This window comes from Heptranchias perlo, chromosome 11 (genome assembly GCF_035084215.1).
Source record: "Heptranchias perlo isolate sHepPer1 chromosome 11, sHepPer1.hap1, whole genome shotgun sequence".
Taxonomy (NCBI): Eukaryota; Metazoa; Chordata; class Chondrichthyes; order Hexanchiformes; family Hexanchidae; genus Heptranchias; species Heptranchias perlo.
The window spans coordinates 23,165,042-23,180,434 of NC_090335.1; the positions used below are offsets into that span (position 1 = coordinate 23,165,042).

Genomic DNA, 15,393 nt, shown 5'->3' on the forward strand with positions numbered 1-15,393 from the left:
CTCCCTCAGCTGATGAATCAGTACTCCTCCACGTTGAGCACCAATTGGAGGAAGCACTGAGGGTAGCAAGGGCACAGAATGTGGTCAAACTCTGGCTTGGGGGACTTCAATGTCCATCACCAAGAGTGGCTCGATTGCACCACTATTGACAGAGCTGGCCGAGTCCTGAAGGACATAGCTGCCAGATTGGGCCTGCGGCAGGTGGTGAGCGAACTAACATGAGAGAAAAACTTACTTAACCTCGTCCTCATCAATCTACTTGTCGCAGATGCATCTATCCATGACAGTATTGGTAGGAGTGACCACTGCACAGGCCTTGTGGAGATGAAGTCCCATCGTCACACTGAGAACACCATCCATTGTGTTGTGTGGCACTTTCACCGTACTAAATGGGATAGATTCAGAACAGATCTAGCAGCTCAAAACTGGGCATCCATGAGGTGCTGTGGGCCATCAGAGGCAGCATAACTGTATTCCACCACAATCTGTAACCTCATGGTCCGGCATATCCCTCACTCTACCATTACCATCAAGCCAGGGGATCAACCCTGGTTCAATGGGGAGTGTAGAAGAGCATGCCAGGAGCAGCACCAGGCGTAACTAAAAATGAAGTCCCAACCTGGTGAAGCTACAACTCAGGACTACATGCAAGTTAAATGGTGGAAACAGCATGCTATAGACAGAAGAAAGCAATCCCACAACCAACGGATCAGATCAAAGCTCTGCAGTCCTGCCACATCCAGTCATAAATGGTGGTGGACAATTAAACAACTAATGGGAGGAGGGGGCTCCATGAACATCCCCATCCTCAATGATAGCAGAGCCCAACACGTGAGTGCAAAAGACGAGGCTGAAGCGTTTGCAACCATCTTCAGCCAGAAGTGCCGAGTGGATGATCCATCTCGGCCTCCTCCCAATATCCTCACCATCACAGAAGCTAGTCTTCAGCCAATTCGATTTACTCCATGTGATTTCAAGAAACAGCTGAGTGCACTGGACACAGCAAAGGATATGGGCCCCGACAACATCCCGGCTTTAGTGCTGAAGACTTGTGATCTAGGACTAGCCGCACCTGTAGCCAAGCTGTTTCAGTACAGTTACAAACAGCACTGGCATCTACCCGACAATGTGGAAAATTGCCCAGGTATGTCCTGTCCACAAAAAGCAGGACAAATCCAATCCGGCCAATTACCACCCCATCAGTCTACTCTCAATCATCAGCAAAGTGATGGAAGGTGTTGTCGACAGTGCTATCAAGCGATACTTACTCACCAATAACCTGCTCACCGATGCTCAGTTTGGGTTCTGCCAAGACCACTCGGCTCCAGACCTCATTACAGCCTTGGTCCAAACATGGACAAAAGAGCTGAATTCCAGAGGTGAGGTGAGAGTGACTGCCCTTGACATCAAGGCAGCATTTGACTGAATGTAAAATCAAGGAGTCCTAGTAAAATTGAAGTCAATGGGAATCAGGGGGAAAACTCTCCAGTGGCTGGAATCATACCTAGCACAAAGGAAGATGGTAGTGGTTGTTGGAGGCCAATCATCTCAGCCCCAGGGCATTGCTGCAGGAGTTCCTCAGGGCAGTGTCCTAGGCCCAACCATCTTCAGCTCTTTCATCAATGACCTTCCCTCCACCATAAGGACAGAAATGGGGATGTTCGCTGATGATTGCACAGTGTTCAGTTCCATTCGCAAACCCTCAGATAATGAAGCAGTCCGTGCCCGCATGCAGCAAGACCTGGACAACATCCAGGCTTGGGCTGATAAGTGGCAAGTAACATTCACACCAAACAAGTGCCAGGCAATGACCATCTCCAACAAGAGACAGTCTAAACATCTCACCTTGACATTTAACAGCATTACCATTGCTGAATCCCCCACTACCAACATCCTGGGGGTCACCATTGACCAGAAACTTAACTAGACCAGCCATATAAATACTGTGGCTACAAGAGCAGGTCAGAGGCTGGGTATTCTGCAGCGAGTGACTCATCTCCTGACTCCCCAAAGCCTTTCCAACATCTACAAGGCACAAGTCAGGAGTGTGATGGAATACTCTCCACTTGCCTGGATGAGTGCAGCTCCAACAACACTCAAGAAACTCGACACCATCCAGGACAAAGCAGCCCGCTTGATTGGCATCCCATCCACCACCTTAAAAATTCACTCCCTCCACCACCAGCACACCATGGCGACAGTGTACCATCTACAAGATGCACTGCAGCAACTCGCTAAGGCTTCTTTTACAGCACCTCCCAAAGTCGCAACCTCTCCCACCTAGAAGGACAAAGGCATTAGGTGCAAGGAAACACCACCACCTGCACGTTCCCCTCCAAGTCACACACCATCCTGACTTGGAAATATATCGTCGTTCCTTCATCGTCACTGGGTCAAAATCCTGGAACTCCCTTCCTAACAACACTGTGGGAGTACCTTCACCGCACGGACTGCAGCGGTTCAAGAAGGCGGCTCACCACCACCTTCTCAAGGGCAATTAGGGATGGGCAATAAATGCTGGCCTTGCCAGTGATGCCCACATCCCGTGAATGAATAAAAAAAAAACTTGGCTTGGTGTCAAATTTTGTTTGATAACACTCCTGTGAATCGCCTTGGGACGTTTTAGTACATTAAAGGAGTTATATAAATGAAAGTTGTTCTTGTTGAGTGTGATCTACATGATTCGTGGGCAGAAAACTGAGTTGGGCCTTTGACCTCCTCTCTGCACCAGGAGTGCTAATTCATAAAATCTACTAATACATACAAATCATTTTGAGAAGGCTATTGAAAGTATAATGTCAACATTTGCAAATGATACCAAGTTGGTTAGGAAAATAGGATGTTCATAAGAATGAGTAGATGGATCATAAATGGCATTTACTGCTAAGAAATTAAAAATAAAATATATTATTACTAGAAATAAACGTGATTAAAAAATGTTGGGCTCATTTTTTATAAGTTGAGTCAGGAAAAAGATCCAGTTGTAAGATTTGACAAAATACAAAGTGATGTACAGCAGCAGTTGCAAAGGCAAATAGAACATTGAAATGGATAATCAGATCATTAGAATGGAAAACGTCAATAGTTACACTGATGTATAAAGCAATAGTGAGACTGCCATTGTTGTCTTTGTGGCCACCAAATCGAGGACAAGATGTAGGCTGGGATTCTCCGTTTTTGTGGAATCCCAGTGCATCTTTGACAGGATGGGTCTTCTCCCCACTGTAAGGATGTGCTCCCAACCCGTCTCCCCTTGAGAATCCATCATGGGGCAGGGGAAGGGAGGAGTGGAGATTGGCTGTGATAGGCCTCAGAGTCTGCCATGGCATAGCACCCTCTGTGCTGCCTTTTAAAGTGGGAAAAAGAACTCAACATTTTGAAAAATGGTGATTAAGCTTTGTGATCAATTGCCTTAGTTTATTGGCCAATTCAATTTTAGAGGGGGTTCCTGTTCCGCCCATAACAACACTGAACACCAGAGATGAACAGGTATTTCTTGTCTGGTGTTGCTATGATGCAAACGATGGAAAATAGGTTGGATGCTGTATTTCTGTATTTCCAAGCATTAGAATGTGCCCACCCTTGTATGGTCAGACATATTGTACATATCATGCCACTCCTGTTGGGAAATTCTGAATGTGGTGGGGGAGAGTGGGGACCAGGTCCTGCTGGGATGTGGTGGGTGGGATGGAGGATTTGGAGCGATGTAACAAGTATGATGCCTGGCCTTACATCTCTGAACTAGAAAAAGAAGGCATATGAATCTAAATATATTTTTAACGGGAAAAGAACAGTAATGGTGGACAGGATCCAAACTTTTTAAAGAAAGAAAGGCATTGATAAGGTAGATACAAAGACTTTATGATAAGCTAGAGAAGTTACAAGGTAAACTTAATACAAGTAATAACATCTTCACGCTTAGGGTTATTGACTTGTGGAATAAAATGTCATCTAGTGCAATAAACAGCAATTCATTTAATGCAGTTCGAGGGGAATGGGATCAATTTCTGATTTAAGAAAGATAAGGGATTGGGGTTTAAAGTAAGTACAAAATGGTCAAATTAAGTCCCCAAACAGGATATAGACTATAGAACAGGTATGGTGAACTAAATGACCTTTCCATTTCCTACCTTTTCTTATTATCATAAAATCAAACTCCCAGTATTTCTTTTTATGAACAGAGGGAAGACCTTAGATGAGGGATTATGTTGCTACTGAGCTGGATGGTAAGAGCAAGGACATCTGTCAAGAGAATATAGAATGGGTAGAAGAAACATGAGCCCATTTTCCTAAAAGGATTTGAAAGAGAACTAGATTCAGCAATGAGGGCCAGGTTGATAACAAGCATCACAGACAAGGAAGTTTGTCAACCTGCAGTAACAAAGGGGTCAGATTTATCCTGTTGATAATTTTAATGAATCATTTGGTAGGAGTACAAATCAGGAATGCTGGGTAGATCATGTGAGATTAATGGCTGCAATCATACTGGAAGGTTTAAATGAACAAGAACTTGTGACATGTTTCATTTTTGCAAATGTAAGTAGTATTAATTATTAAAAGCCTTTTATTAATTGATATGATCTATACAGTTAATCAGACTGTACTGATTAGTATGGTTATAGCATATTAGACAGTTCAGTTTGGGGCAAAAGAGTCTGCTCCAATTATGTGTGGAAAAAACAGAAGTAAACAGATTTGTAATTTTCACTCTATATTATCACAAATCTTAAAGAGTTTGCACCTTTGTTAGGGAGAGGAAACTCACCAAATGAGATTGGATTAAGTCATTACATGGAGAAAATGGATGAGTACGGATACATGTCCAAAATGCAAGTTCACCTGAATTTTTGGTTGAATTCAATTAAGCTGAGTTGTTGTAAGCTCAACACAGAACTGAATTCATTCCCATCTGTGGGTTTTGACCTATTTTACTATTTTTGTTGTGCCAGCCTACAGTCAAATCTGGGACCTTGGGTCAAACATTCAGATGTGTGTGTATTTTTAAAAAATTTATTCTTGGGGTGTGGGCGTCACTGGGAAGTCCGGCATTTATTGCCCATCCCTAGCTGCTCTGAGAAGGTGGTGGTGGGCCTTCTCCTTGAACTGCTGCAGTCCTTGTAGTGAAGGTGCTCCCACAATGTTGCTGGGTAGGAAATTCTAGGAGTCTGACCCAGCGACGATGAAGGAATGGCGATCTATGTCTAAGTTAGGATGGTGTTTGATTTTGAGGGGTACCTGGAGGTGATGGTGTTCCCATGCACCTGGTGCCCTTGTCTGTTTAGAGGGTGGAAGTCATGGGTTTGGGAGGTGCTGCCAAAGAAGCCTTTATGAGTGCTCCAGTGCATCCCATACGTAATACAGACTGCAGCTGCAGTACACCGTTGGTGGAGAGGGTGGATGTTTAGGGTAGTGGATGAGATGTTTTTTCCTGATTGGTGTCGAGCTTCTTGAATGTTGTTGCAGCTGCACCCATCCAGGTAAGTGGAGAGTTTTCCCTGATCCCCATTGACTCCAGTTTTACTAGGGCTCCTTGGTGCCACTCTAGGTTGAAGGCTACCTTGATATCAAGGACTGTCACTCTCACTTCACCTGAGGAATTCAGCTCTTGTGTCTATGTTTGAACCAAGGCTGTAATGAGATCTGGAGCCAAATGGTCCTGGCAGAATCAAAACTGAGCATCATTGAGTAGATTATTGGTGAGTAAATGCCATTTGATAGCTGACGACTCCTTCCTTCATTTGCTGATGATTGAGAGCAGACTGATAGGATGCTAATTGGCCGGGTTGGATCCGTCCTGCTTTTTGTGGATAAGATATAATTGGCCAATTTTCCACATTGTTGGGTAGATGCCAGTGTTGTAGCTGTACTGTAGCAACTTGGCTATTGGTTCAGCTAGTTCTAGAGCACAGGTCTTCAGCACTATGGCCGGGATGTTGTCAGGACCTGTACCCTTTGTTGTGTCCAGTGCATTCAGCCTTTTCTTGATGTCACGTGGAGTGAATCAAATTGGCTGAAGACTGGCATCTGTGATGGTGGGGCCCTCAGGAGGAGGTTGAGATGGATCATCCACTCGGCACTTCTGGCTGAAGATGGTTACAAACACTTCAGCTTTGTCTTTTGCACTCATGTGCTGGGCTCCACCATTGTTGAGGATGGGGATGCTCTTGGAGTCTCCTCCTCCAGTTAGTTGCTTAATTGTCCACCACCATTCACGATGTGGCAGGGTTGCAGAGCTTTAACCTGATCCATTGGTTGTGAGATCGTTTCGCTCTCACTGCTTTCACTGTTTAGTCCTGTGTTGTAGTTTCACGAGGTTGCCACCAGTATCAAGCACACCCAAGTCTCACATAGTACAGTCAGAATGCAGAGTAAAGCCATGTGCCAATAACTGTCTAAAACTTCCTCCATGTAATACATCTTTGAGCAAGCTTCTGGTTACCTGTCCTAATATCTCTTTATGTGGCTTGGTGTCAAATCTTTGTCTGATTATGCTTTTGTGAAGCGTCTTGGCATGTTTTATTACATTAAAGATGCTATATAAATGCAAGTTGTTGTTGCATGGTGGAAATTTTGGCCAAATGTGCCCCAACCCAAGCCCAAAAGAACACCTATTTAGCCACACTGTCAGGCCAATGAAGGAAACAGAAGTTAAGCTTTTCCCCATAGGAAAAGAGGGAAGAATCATCAGATGAAACACCCAAGCACCTCTTATTCAAGTGAATCAAGTTGGCTAAAGTGTGGCATCATGAGAGGCCTGAGAGAAAGCTGCTTGCCACAGTCTCAGCAAGTGGAATGCTATGACTGTGGGATGGGAGGGGGTGGATGGAAAAATATATCTACATAATGCTTACTTTTTCTGGGTACACTAAATGGTATCTGTCATTCAGTACTATAACTATCAAACAGGAAATAATGAGCAGATATTCTTCATGAATAGAAAATTTGGTGGTGAACTTAATGTTAAAATCAATAGTTTCATAATGGAGCCAAAAATAATGTCATCTGGAATCCATTTGTTCAGGATTCAGCCTCGTACCCTGCAGTGTGACACGGGTCTTTAAGTAGGTAATCCGCAACATGCAGGACCTTCATCAGTGCTGTACAATTGAAACATATGCCTTGAGCAAGGTTTCAAACCTTACTGTAGCTCCATTTACTACAATTAGTAAAACAATACTGTCTCAATACTGTGAAAAAAGCAACATTAGCATTGTCAGCTCATTATAATTCTAGGATCTGCAAATGAGTTCTGTAGCATGTTAACTGTTTCAAGATTGTTTATCTGATTTTCGTTAAGAAAAGATTCCTGAGCTGTGTTTGATTAATGCGTTTAATATTTATTGAATATTGTTACCATGGGAGAGCTGAATCATTGCTTCACTGAGAACAATAATAACTGCAGGAATACAATTTTTAAAAGATTTTTAAAATTACATTTCTCCTGTTGGCTGTAATGTATGTCTCACATGTGTAATAATCCTATTTTATGGATGTAATTACTTTGAGTACAATGTAAGCACAATTACATGTCCATGCTTAATCCATTGATAATGATATATCGGTGTGGGCTGAATTGGTTTGAATCCAAACTGGGCTCATTCGGTAGAAACAATTTTAAGGTCTGAATCTTCGTCAGGACCTTAAAAACAATGGAACTACTTATATATCTAAGTCTTCCCTTCTTCCTACAATCTGCGCACTTTTAAACCCCAAGTTTGGTGCCACCTAGCCACTAATTCTTGATTTAGCTCTCATCTTCTCCTCAACCTTGATGATGTCCTGCAGTATGGTCCTTGGTTTAGGTATCTCAATTTTTTTTAAATGGAAAACGTAATTCTTTAGTTGTTATTAGGGAGGTAAGTATGAACTGGCTGAACATGGATTAATGGACTGAGTCAAGAGAAGGTGATTAAATGCTCCTTTTCTATTGTTGCTAAAACTTGATAAAATTCCTGATTATGGAGGTGAGTTTGTTGTTGCTGGAAGCTCTTAAATATTCACAAGCACTAAGCATGCAGAAGATCCTATATGACCTTCCTCTCTAAAATGAAATCTGTTATCATAATTTAACAATATCTTATCCAACCAGTCAATTTCAATTAATAAAATATCTAATCCACACAACCAACACTAATTAATAAAATATCTAATCCAAACAACCAACACCAATTAATAAAATATCTAATCCAAACAACCAACACTAATTAATAAAATATCTAATCCAAACAACCAACACCAATTAATAAAATATCTAATCCAAACAACCAACACCAATTAATAAAATATCTAATCCAAACAACCAACACCAATTAATAAAATATCTAATCCAAACAACAAAATTCAATTCACACCATATCTGATCTAAATAGTAAATTGCAAGGAAAAGAACCTATGATACAACATCCAACAGTGTAACATGTACCAATTCATGTGCCTGTCATTGCCATTACAGAAAAATTCTGAAGCTGCATCAAAGTTAAATATTTAGGTAGAAAATGTTGCTAGTTAATCAAGTGTACAGACCACAGCACACCAATTAATAACAACCCAGCACATGTTCATTATCACAGACACACCAAAAACTATTTCTGAAGATTACATTCTGTATAAATTATTTTACATTATACTCAGGTACAGCATGAGTCATACAATGAGCTAATAGATTATTGTAAATTGATTAACAGTAACAGACATCAGAATTCTTTTTCCAAGAACAATCGTGATCCAGACCTAAAATTTACTGACAAATTAGTAACATGTTAATGAGAATTCAACAGTCTACGATTGCCTGGCAATGTCTCACCTTAGGAAGTGAAGCTCGAGAGCCAGAACTCTGTGTAGTCATTGTCAGCACTGTTGTGATGCCTAGAGCTACTCTCGCTGGAGCAGCATCCATGTTAATCCAGAACGATACCCAGGACAGAATGACAATCAGCAGACTCGGAATGTACATCTGGATTAAATAATAACCCATCTGTCTTTCCAAATGGAACTTCACTTCAATGCAGGTAAACTTCCCTGTTAAAGGAAAAAATGGCATTAATAAGGTAGACTTGGTACACTTCATTAAAGCTGTGGTACATTTGTAGCAACATCCTATACTGTCCTTGGTATCCCAGCTTATTCATGTTTCATTGATAATTGTATTGTCAAGTGTATTTAGTAAGTTAGTATTGCCTCAGTGGATATTTGGATATCAAGCTCAAGTGCAGACAGTGGAAATGGCAAATATTCTTTTATTAGTAGTAGTCCAACTGAGGATGAAAAGTAAAGTAAGTCATTGTAATCTCAACCCAGTCCTTTATTGAGAAAAATCCACAACACAAATTGCTCATGACTCATCACTGAATATCATCAATAGATATTTGAGCAAATCCAAGATTAGTTGGCTAGTTATCTCTGACACACACTGGAGAGCAGCATTGTGTTGCAACCCAAAATAACTACATAGATACACTTTTCCATTCAGCATATAGGATACAGTGATAATAGTAGTTATGTTACTGGACTAGTAATCCAGAGAGTGTGAGTTCAAATCCCACCATGGCAGTTTGAGAATTTGAATTCAGATCAAAAAATCTGGAATTGAAAAGCTGGTATCATTAAAGTGACCATGAAGCTGTCATATGTTTCACTAGGTCCTACTCTTAATTAAAGTGACCACCATAGTTACAATGGTTACCTATAATTTACTGTCAGTACCACAGGCCCAGGCTGACCACTTCCTGCTGTGTTAATATTGATGTCCTGAGTACCATGGCAGAATTATTAAAAGACGCTGACCCCACCATGACCCTATGACCTCTAGTTGGGCCAGGGGCATAGGTCACTGGTGCATTATGGTTTCCACTGTACGCACTTATGGTGTCAGAGCGGGATCCAGGAATTTCAGGGTCTCAACAACAAAAGATATTTTAAAAATCAGTTACAGTGAATTAAGATTAACATTCATAAACGCACTTATGGGTTTCACCAGTTTTTTTGGAACATCACAATATTTCTCAACCTCTATTATGTTCAGAACTGTTGGAATATTTTATAGACTATGGAGCTTCCCTGGTGGTGAGCATGGATCAGGAATTTGGGTGCGCATCATATAAAGCGATCCTCTGCTGCTGCCTCACTGTCATTTTACAGTTATGTTGATATTGTCCCAACATTAATATTCACTTTATTCTGACAAGCTGCCTCGCTAACATTTCCTACACCCACATAAACATCGACAAAAGAGCTGAATTCCAGAGGTGAGGTGAGAGTGACTGCCCTTGACATCAACACAGCATTTGACCAAGTGTGGCAACAAGGAGCCTTGGAAAAATTGAAGTCAATGGGAATCGGGGGGAAAACTCTCCAGTGGTTGGAGTCATACCTAGTACAAAGGAAGATGGTAGTGGTTGTTGAAGGCCAATCATCTCAGCCCCGGGACATCGCTGCAGGAGTTCCTCAGGGCAGTGTCCTAGGCCCAACCATCTTCAGCTGCTTCATCCATGATCTTCCCTCCAACATAAGGTGAGAAGTGGGGATGTTCGCTGATGATTGCACAGTGTTCAGTTCCATTCGCAAACCCTCAGATAATGAAGCAGTCCGTGCCCGCATGCAGTAAGACCTGGACAACAGCCAGGCTTGGGCTGATAAGTGGCAAGTAACATTCGTGCCAAACAAGTGCCAGGCAATGACCATCTCCAACAAGAGAGAGTCTAACCACCTTGACATTCAATGGCATTACCATCGCCAAATTCCCTACCATCAACATCCTGGGAGTCACCATTGACCAAAAACTTAACTGGACCAACCACATAAATACTGTGGCTACAAGAGCAGTTCAGATGCTGGGTATTCAGCAGCGAGTGATTCACCTTCTGGCTCCCCAAAGCTTTTCCACCATCTACAAGGCACAAGTTAGGAGTGCGATGGAATACTCTCCACTTGCCTGAATGAATGCAGCACCAACAACACTCAAGAAGCTTGACACCATCCAGGTCATAGCAGCCCGCTTGACTGGCACCCCATCCACCACCCTAAACATTCACTCCCTCCACCACCGCCGCACTGTGGCTGCAGTGTGCACCATCCACAGGATGCACTGCAGCAACTTGCCAAGGCTTCTTCGATAGCATTTCCCAAACTCACGACCTCTACTGCCTAGAAAGACAAGGGCAACAGGCACATGGGAACATCACCGTCTGCACGTTCCCCTCCAAGTCACACACCATCTTGACTTGGAAATATATTGCTGTTCCTTCATCATCGCTGAGTCAAAATCCTGGAACTCCCTTCCTAACAACACTGTGGGAGAACCTTCACCACACGGACTGCAGCGGTTTAAGAAGGCGGCTCACCACCACCTTCTCAAGGGCAATTAGGGATGGGCAATAAATGCTTGCCTTGCTAGCAACGCCCACATCCCATGAATGAATAAAAAATAAATAAAATGGGCAAGATACCAATCCATTGACAAGGTCTGCTTAAGTTGGATTCTTATTCGATGTAACTCGATGATGATGTAAAGCTAGCTTTCAGTTCTGAACAGCCTGGCGCTCTTTTCTCTGGAAAGGAGAAGGCGGAGGGGGTGACCTAATAGCGGTCTTGAAAATTATGAACGGGTTTGATAAGGCAGACGTAGAGAAGATGTTTCCATTTGTGGGGGAGTCCAAAACTAAAGAATTCAGAAGAAACTTTTTTACCCAGAGAGTGGTTAGAACGTGGAACTCGATACCACATGGAGTAGTTAAAGCAAATAGCATAGATACAGTTAAGGGGAAGCTAGACTAGTACATGCGGCAGAAAGGAACAGAAAGAAATGCTGATAGGGCTAGATAAAGCAGGGTGGCAGAAGGCTCGTGTGGAGCGTCCATAGTGTCCATAGAACAGTTGGACCTGTTTCTGTGTTGTAAATTTTATGTAATTCTCAAAGTTAATCCCAAACTTGCACTTTTTTTGCTGGAAGCATGAATATATAATTTCACTTTTCTCCCTGCATTTGTTTCGATTGCTGTGGGAAGGTGCCATTTTTGCCAAACGTTCCTGCAGCGTTGGTAATTCCTGCTACAAGGGAACTTGCAACAAATTAACTGCTGAGGATGGGAATTCTTTTGAGATTCCTTTTTAGATTTACCTAGGTGCTTTTTCTGATACCAGAAAATCTCTTGTTCATTTGCTTCGAGATACAGTAGACCTGGGAGACAGCCTACTCTCTGAGCCGCCTCAGCTTCGACAGGATGGTGGCCTTCCAATCCAGGATGGGCTACCCTCGTTTGCTGCACCTCCTGCAACAGGATGTCCAAGGGGGTCTCTCTTGTCACAGTGGGTGGGCGAAGTGTCTCCCGTGATTTGGAGGCCCGGCCTCATTTGCATTTGCTGTGTGAGCTGCAGGGCACCAAACAGGCATCCTGTCGCAACTCGCCAGATGAAACCGAGCCGGAGCTGCCACCATAGGATAAGTCCAATTGCTAAAAAAACAATTAACAAAGTCTTAAGAACATAAGAAATAGGAGAAGGAATAGGCCATATGGCCCCTTGAGCCTGCTCTGCCATTCAATAAGATCATGGCTGAACTTCTACCTCATCTCCACCTGCCCGGCCGATCCCCATATCCCTTGATTCCCTTAGTGTCCAAAAATCCATCAATCTCAATCTTGAATATATTCAATGACTGAGCATCCACAGCCCCCTGGGGTAGAGAATTCCAAAGATTCAAACTCTCTGAGTGAAGAAATCTTTCCTCATCTCAGTCCTAAATGGTCGACGACTTATCTTGAGACTATGACCTCTATTTCTAAACTTTCCAGCAAGGGGAAACATCCTCTCAGCATCTTCCCTGTCAAACCCTCTAAGAATTTTAAAGGTTTCAATCATCCCAGGTACATTACTGAAAGCTTAAGTAGATACTCTTGAAGGTACGGGGGGTTGGGACTTAACCATGCGAGTGACCAAAAATATGAGAGTCAAAATAATCTAGAATAAGAAGAATGGAAAAGACTCAAAAACTTATCTTCCCTCTTTAAAGGTGACTGGTGGCACTTGAAGAGTTTCTGCCTCATTGGATTTCCTGTCTTCCAGTTAATTGAACTGGTGGCTGGGCTCCTTTTGTGCAAGTTTTTCATGCAGTGGGAGCCTATTGAATTTAGAAGAATGCACTAGTCTCACAAAATGTGATGAGGCCAATCCTCTCAGATAGTGGAGATGCAGTGAGTTATCACGTGAGGTCTTGATTAGAATCCAGCTCATACTGCTAGCTATGGGGCCCAATGCGAAATGAATTTCAGTTGTCCTAACAAAGTTCCCACTGGGCCAGGATCTCCAGCAGATAATTGGCCATTGACAGTAAATTGTGAATCACACTTAGGGAGGCCATAAGGATGGTGTATTTCTAAAGTTCCTTACAAAACCATCATTGGCCAGAGTAGAGAGATCTTTACTTTTCATCGAGATGTACTGAGGATACTTGACATTGACATTGGGAGGTGAAAATTACAATTAATGGGTTAATGCCTCTATTAAAGTAGCAGAGAAATTTTGAAAGGAACACTGGAAGCATTTCTACAATAATATCACTGACAGTAATTTCCACCTTTAAGTGGCAAAAAGCAGAAATATGTTCCATTTCTAGCAAACACATTCTTCACTTGATAAGCATGAAAGAAATGAAAACTTTTTTATTGGAATACAGTATTTTGGTTCAGGTAATGATATTGGAGGAATTGTCTTGGAAGAGTTGCTGTGTCAAACAGCATAACGGAGTAGTTCTGACACCAGTACATATGGCCATTAACCCTGGGAGCCTGGGTAACCATGTCATTTCGACAGGCTATGCTAACCGACTTCCCTCGTAGTGCCAAGTAGAGTAATTTTTCCAAGCCAATTCCTCTGATGATGATATTCACTAGAGTAGAGGTGCACTGAACTAATGTCACAGTATCAGTTCTGTCAGACTCAATGAGCGACGACAAATGGAGAGGACTCCTGGTGCAGCACTGAGCATTCTTCTCAAGCTTGGTTGAGCTTTGTTCTCCAGGCGTTTTAGGAGCAGCTCACTTGCTCTACATAAAGAAAAGTGCTTAAAGCGATGTGAAAGGAATTTCATTCACACCTGAGTAAACAGCTGGAAGGTGGAGTCACTCCAATTTTGATCCAGTATCCTGCAGCTTGACTGAGGACACCCAAGGTACCACTGTGATGCAGTAATTGTTTCTGATGCAGGCAGTTGAAAGGCATTATAACAACTATTTGTATTTATATAGCACCTTTAAAGTAGGAAAACATCCCAAGACACTTCACAGGAGTTTAATCAGATAGAAATTGACATCAAGCCAAAGAGGGAGTTATTAGTTCGAATGACCAAAAACTCGGTCAAAGAGGTAGCTTTAAGGAGCGTCTAAAAGGAGAGAGATGGAGAAACTGAGAGGTTTAGGTAGGGAATTCCAGAGTGTAGGACCTAGATAGCTGAAGGCATGGCCGCCAATGGTGGGGCGAAGGAAGTGGGGAATGCACAAAAGGCCACAGTTGGAGGAACGCAGAGTTCTTGGAGAGTTATAGGGCTGGGTGAGGTTATAGGGACAGGGAGGGGTGAGGCCACGAAGGGATTTGAACAGGAGGATGAGAATTTTAAAATCAAGGTGTTGGTGAATCGGGAGCCAATGTGGGTCAGTGAGCACAGGGATGAACAGGATTTGGTGCATGTAAGGATATGGGCAGCAGAGTTTTGGATAAGTTCAGGGTGGAAGGTGGGTGGCCGGCCAAAAGAGCATTTGAATAGTCGAGTCCGGAGACAACAAAAGCATGGATGATGGTTTCAGCAGCAGATGAGCTGAGGCAGTGGGGAAGACGGGCAATGTTACAGAGGTGGAAATAATCGGTCTTTGTGACAGAGAGAATATACAGGCCAGTATTTGGTAGGCAAATTATAAAAGAAAAGGGAAACTACTGAATAGAATTTTTTTTAAAAATCAGGGTTACATTTTTATAAATTTTACAGGAATCATTACAAAATGCCAAGTGAAAACACGTTACTAGGGGATTTTTGTCGTATGTTTCCTAGCAACACCCTTGATAATAGTACAATGCAATATGTTTTAGTAACACAATATAATAAGCTGTAGTAAAACCAATTGTGTATCTGAATACAGAACAAGTCAAAAATCAATTCTCAACTACTGTGTACTACTGCAGATGGTTAATCATTCAGGTGTATGACCAATTGTTTTGATTTTTGTTTTGATTGCACGATCCATTCTGCAGGCAGGTAAATTATCAATCACAACCGCAGAACACAATTGTAATGTTTACATGTGTCCCAGAGAATAGGCTGGCAGACTCACAGAAGTTTTTGTAACCTGGATAGCCAACTCGTTTAATTTGCAATTAAGCTGCAAATACATAACACTGAAACTGTTC

The 15,393-nt window shown here is 42.4% G+C and overlaps 1 protein-coding gene across 1 annotated transcript in view; it reads right to left on the minus strand.

Annotated features, from left to right (window-relative positions):
* glra2 (glycine receptor, alpha 2) overlaps positions 1 to 15,393 on the minus strand; it is a 164,068-nt gene that overhangs the window by 61,502 nt on the left and 87,173 nt on the right. Inside the window, exon 7 of the mRNA XM_067992687.1 lies at positions 8,804 to 9,018. Coding sequence (XP_067848788.1) covers positions 8,804 to 9,018 — 215 coding nt within the window. The remainder of the gene's footprint in view (positions 1 to 8,803; positions 9,019 to 15,393) is intronic.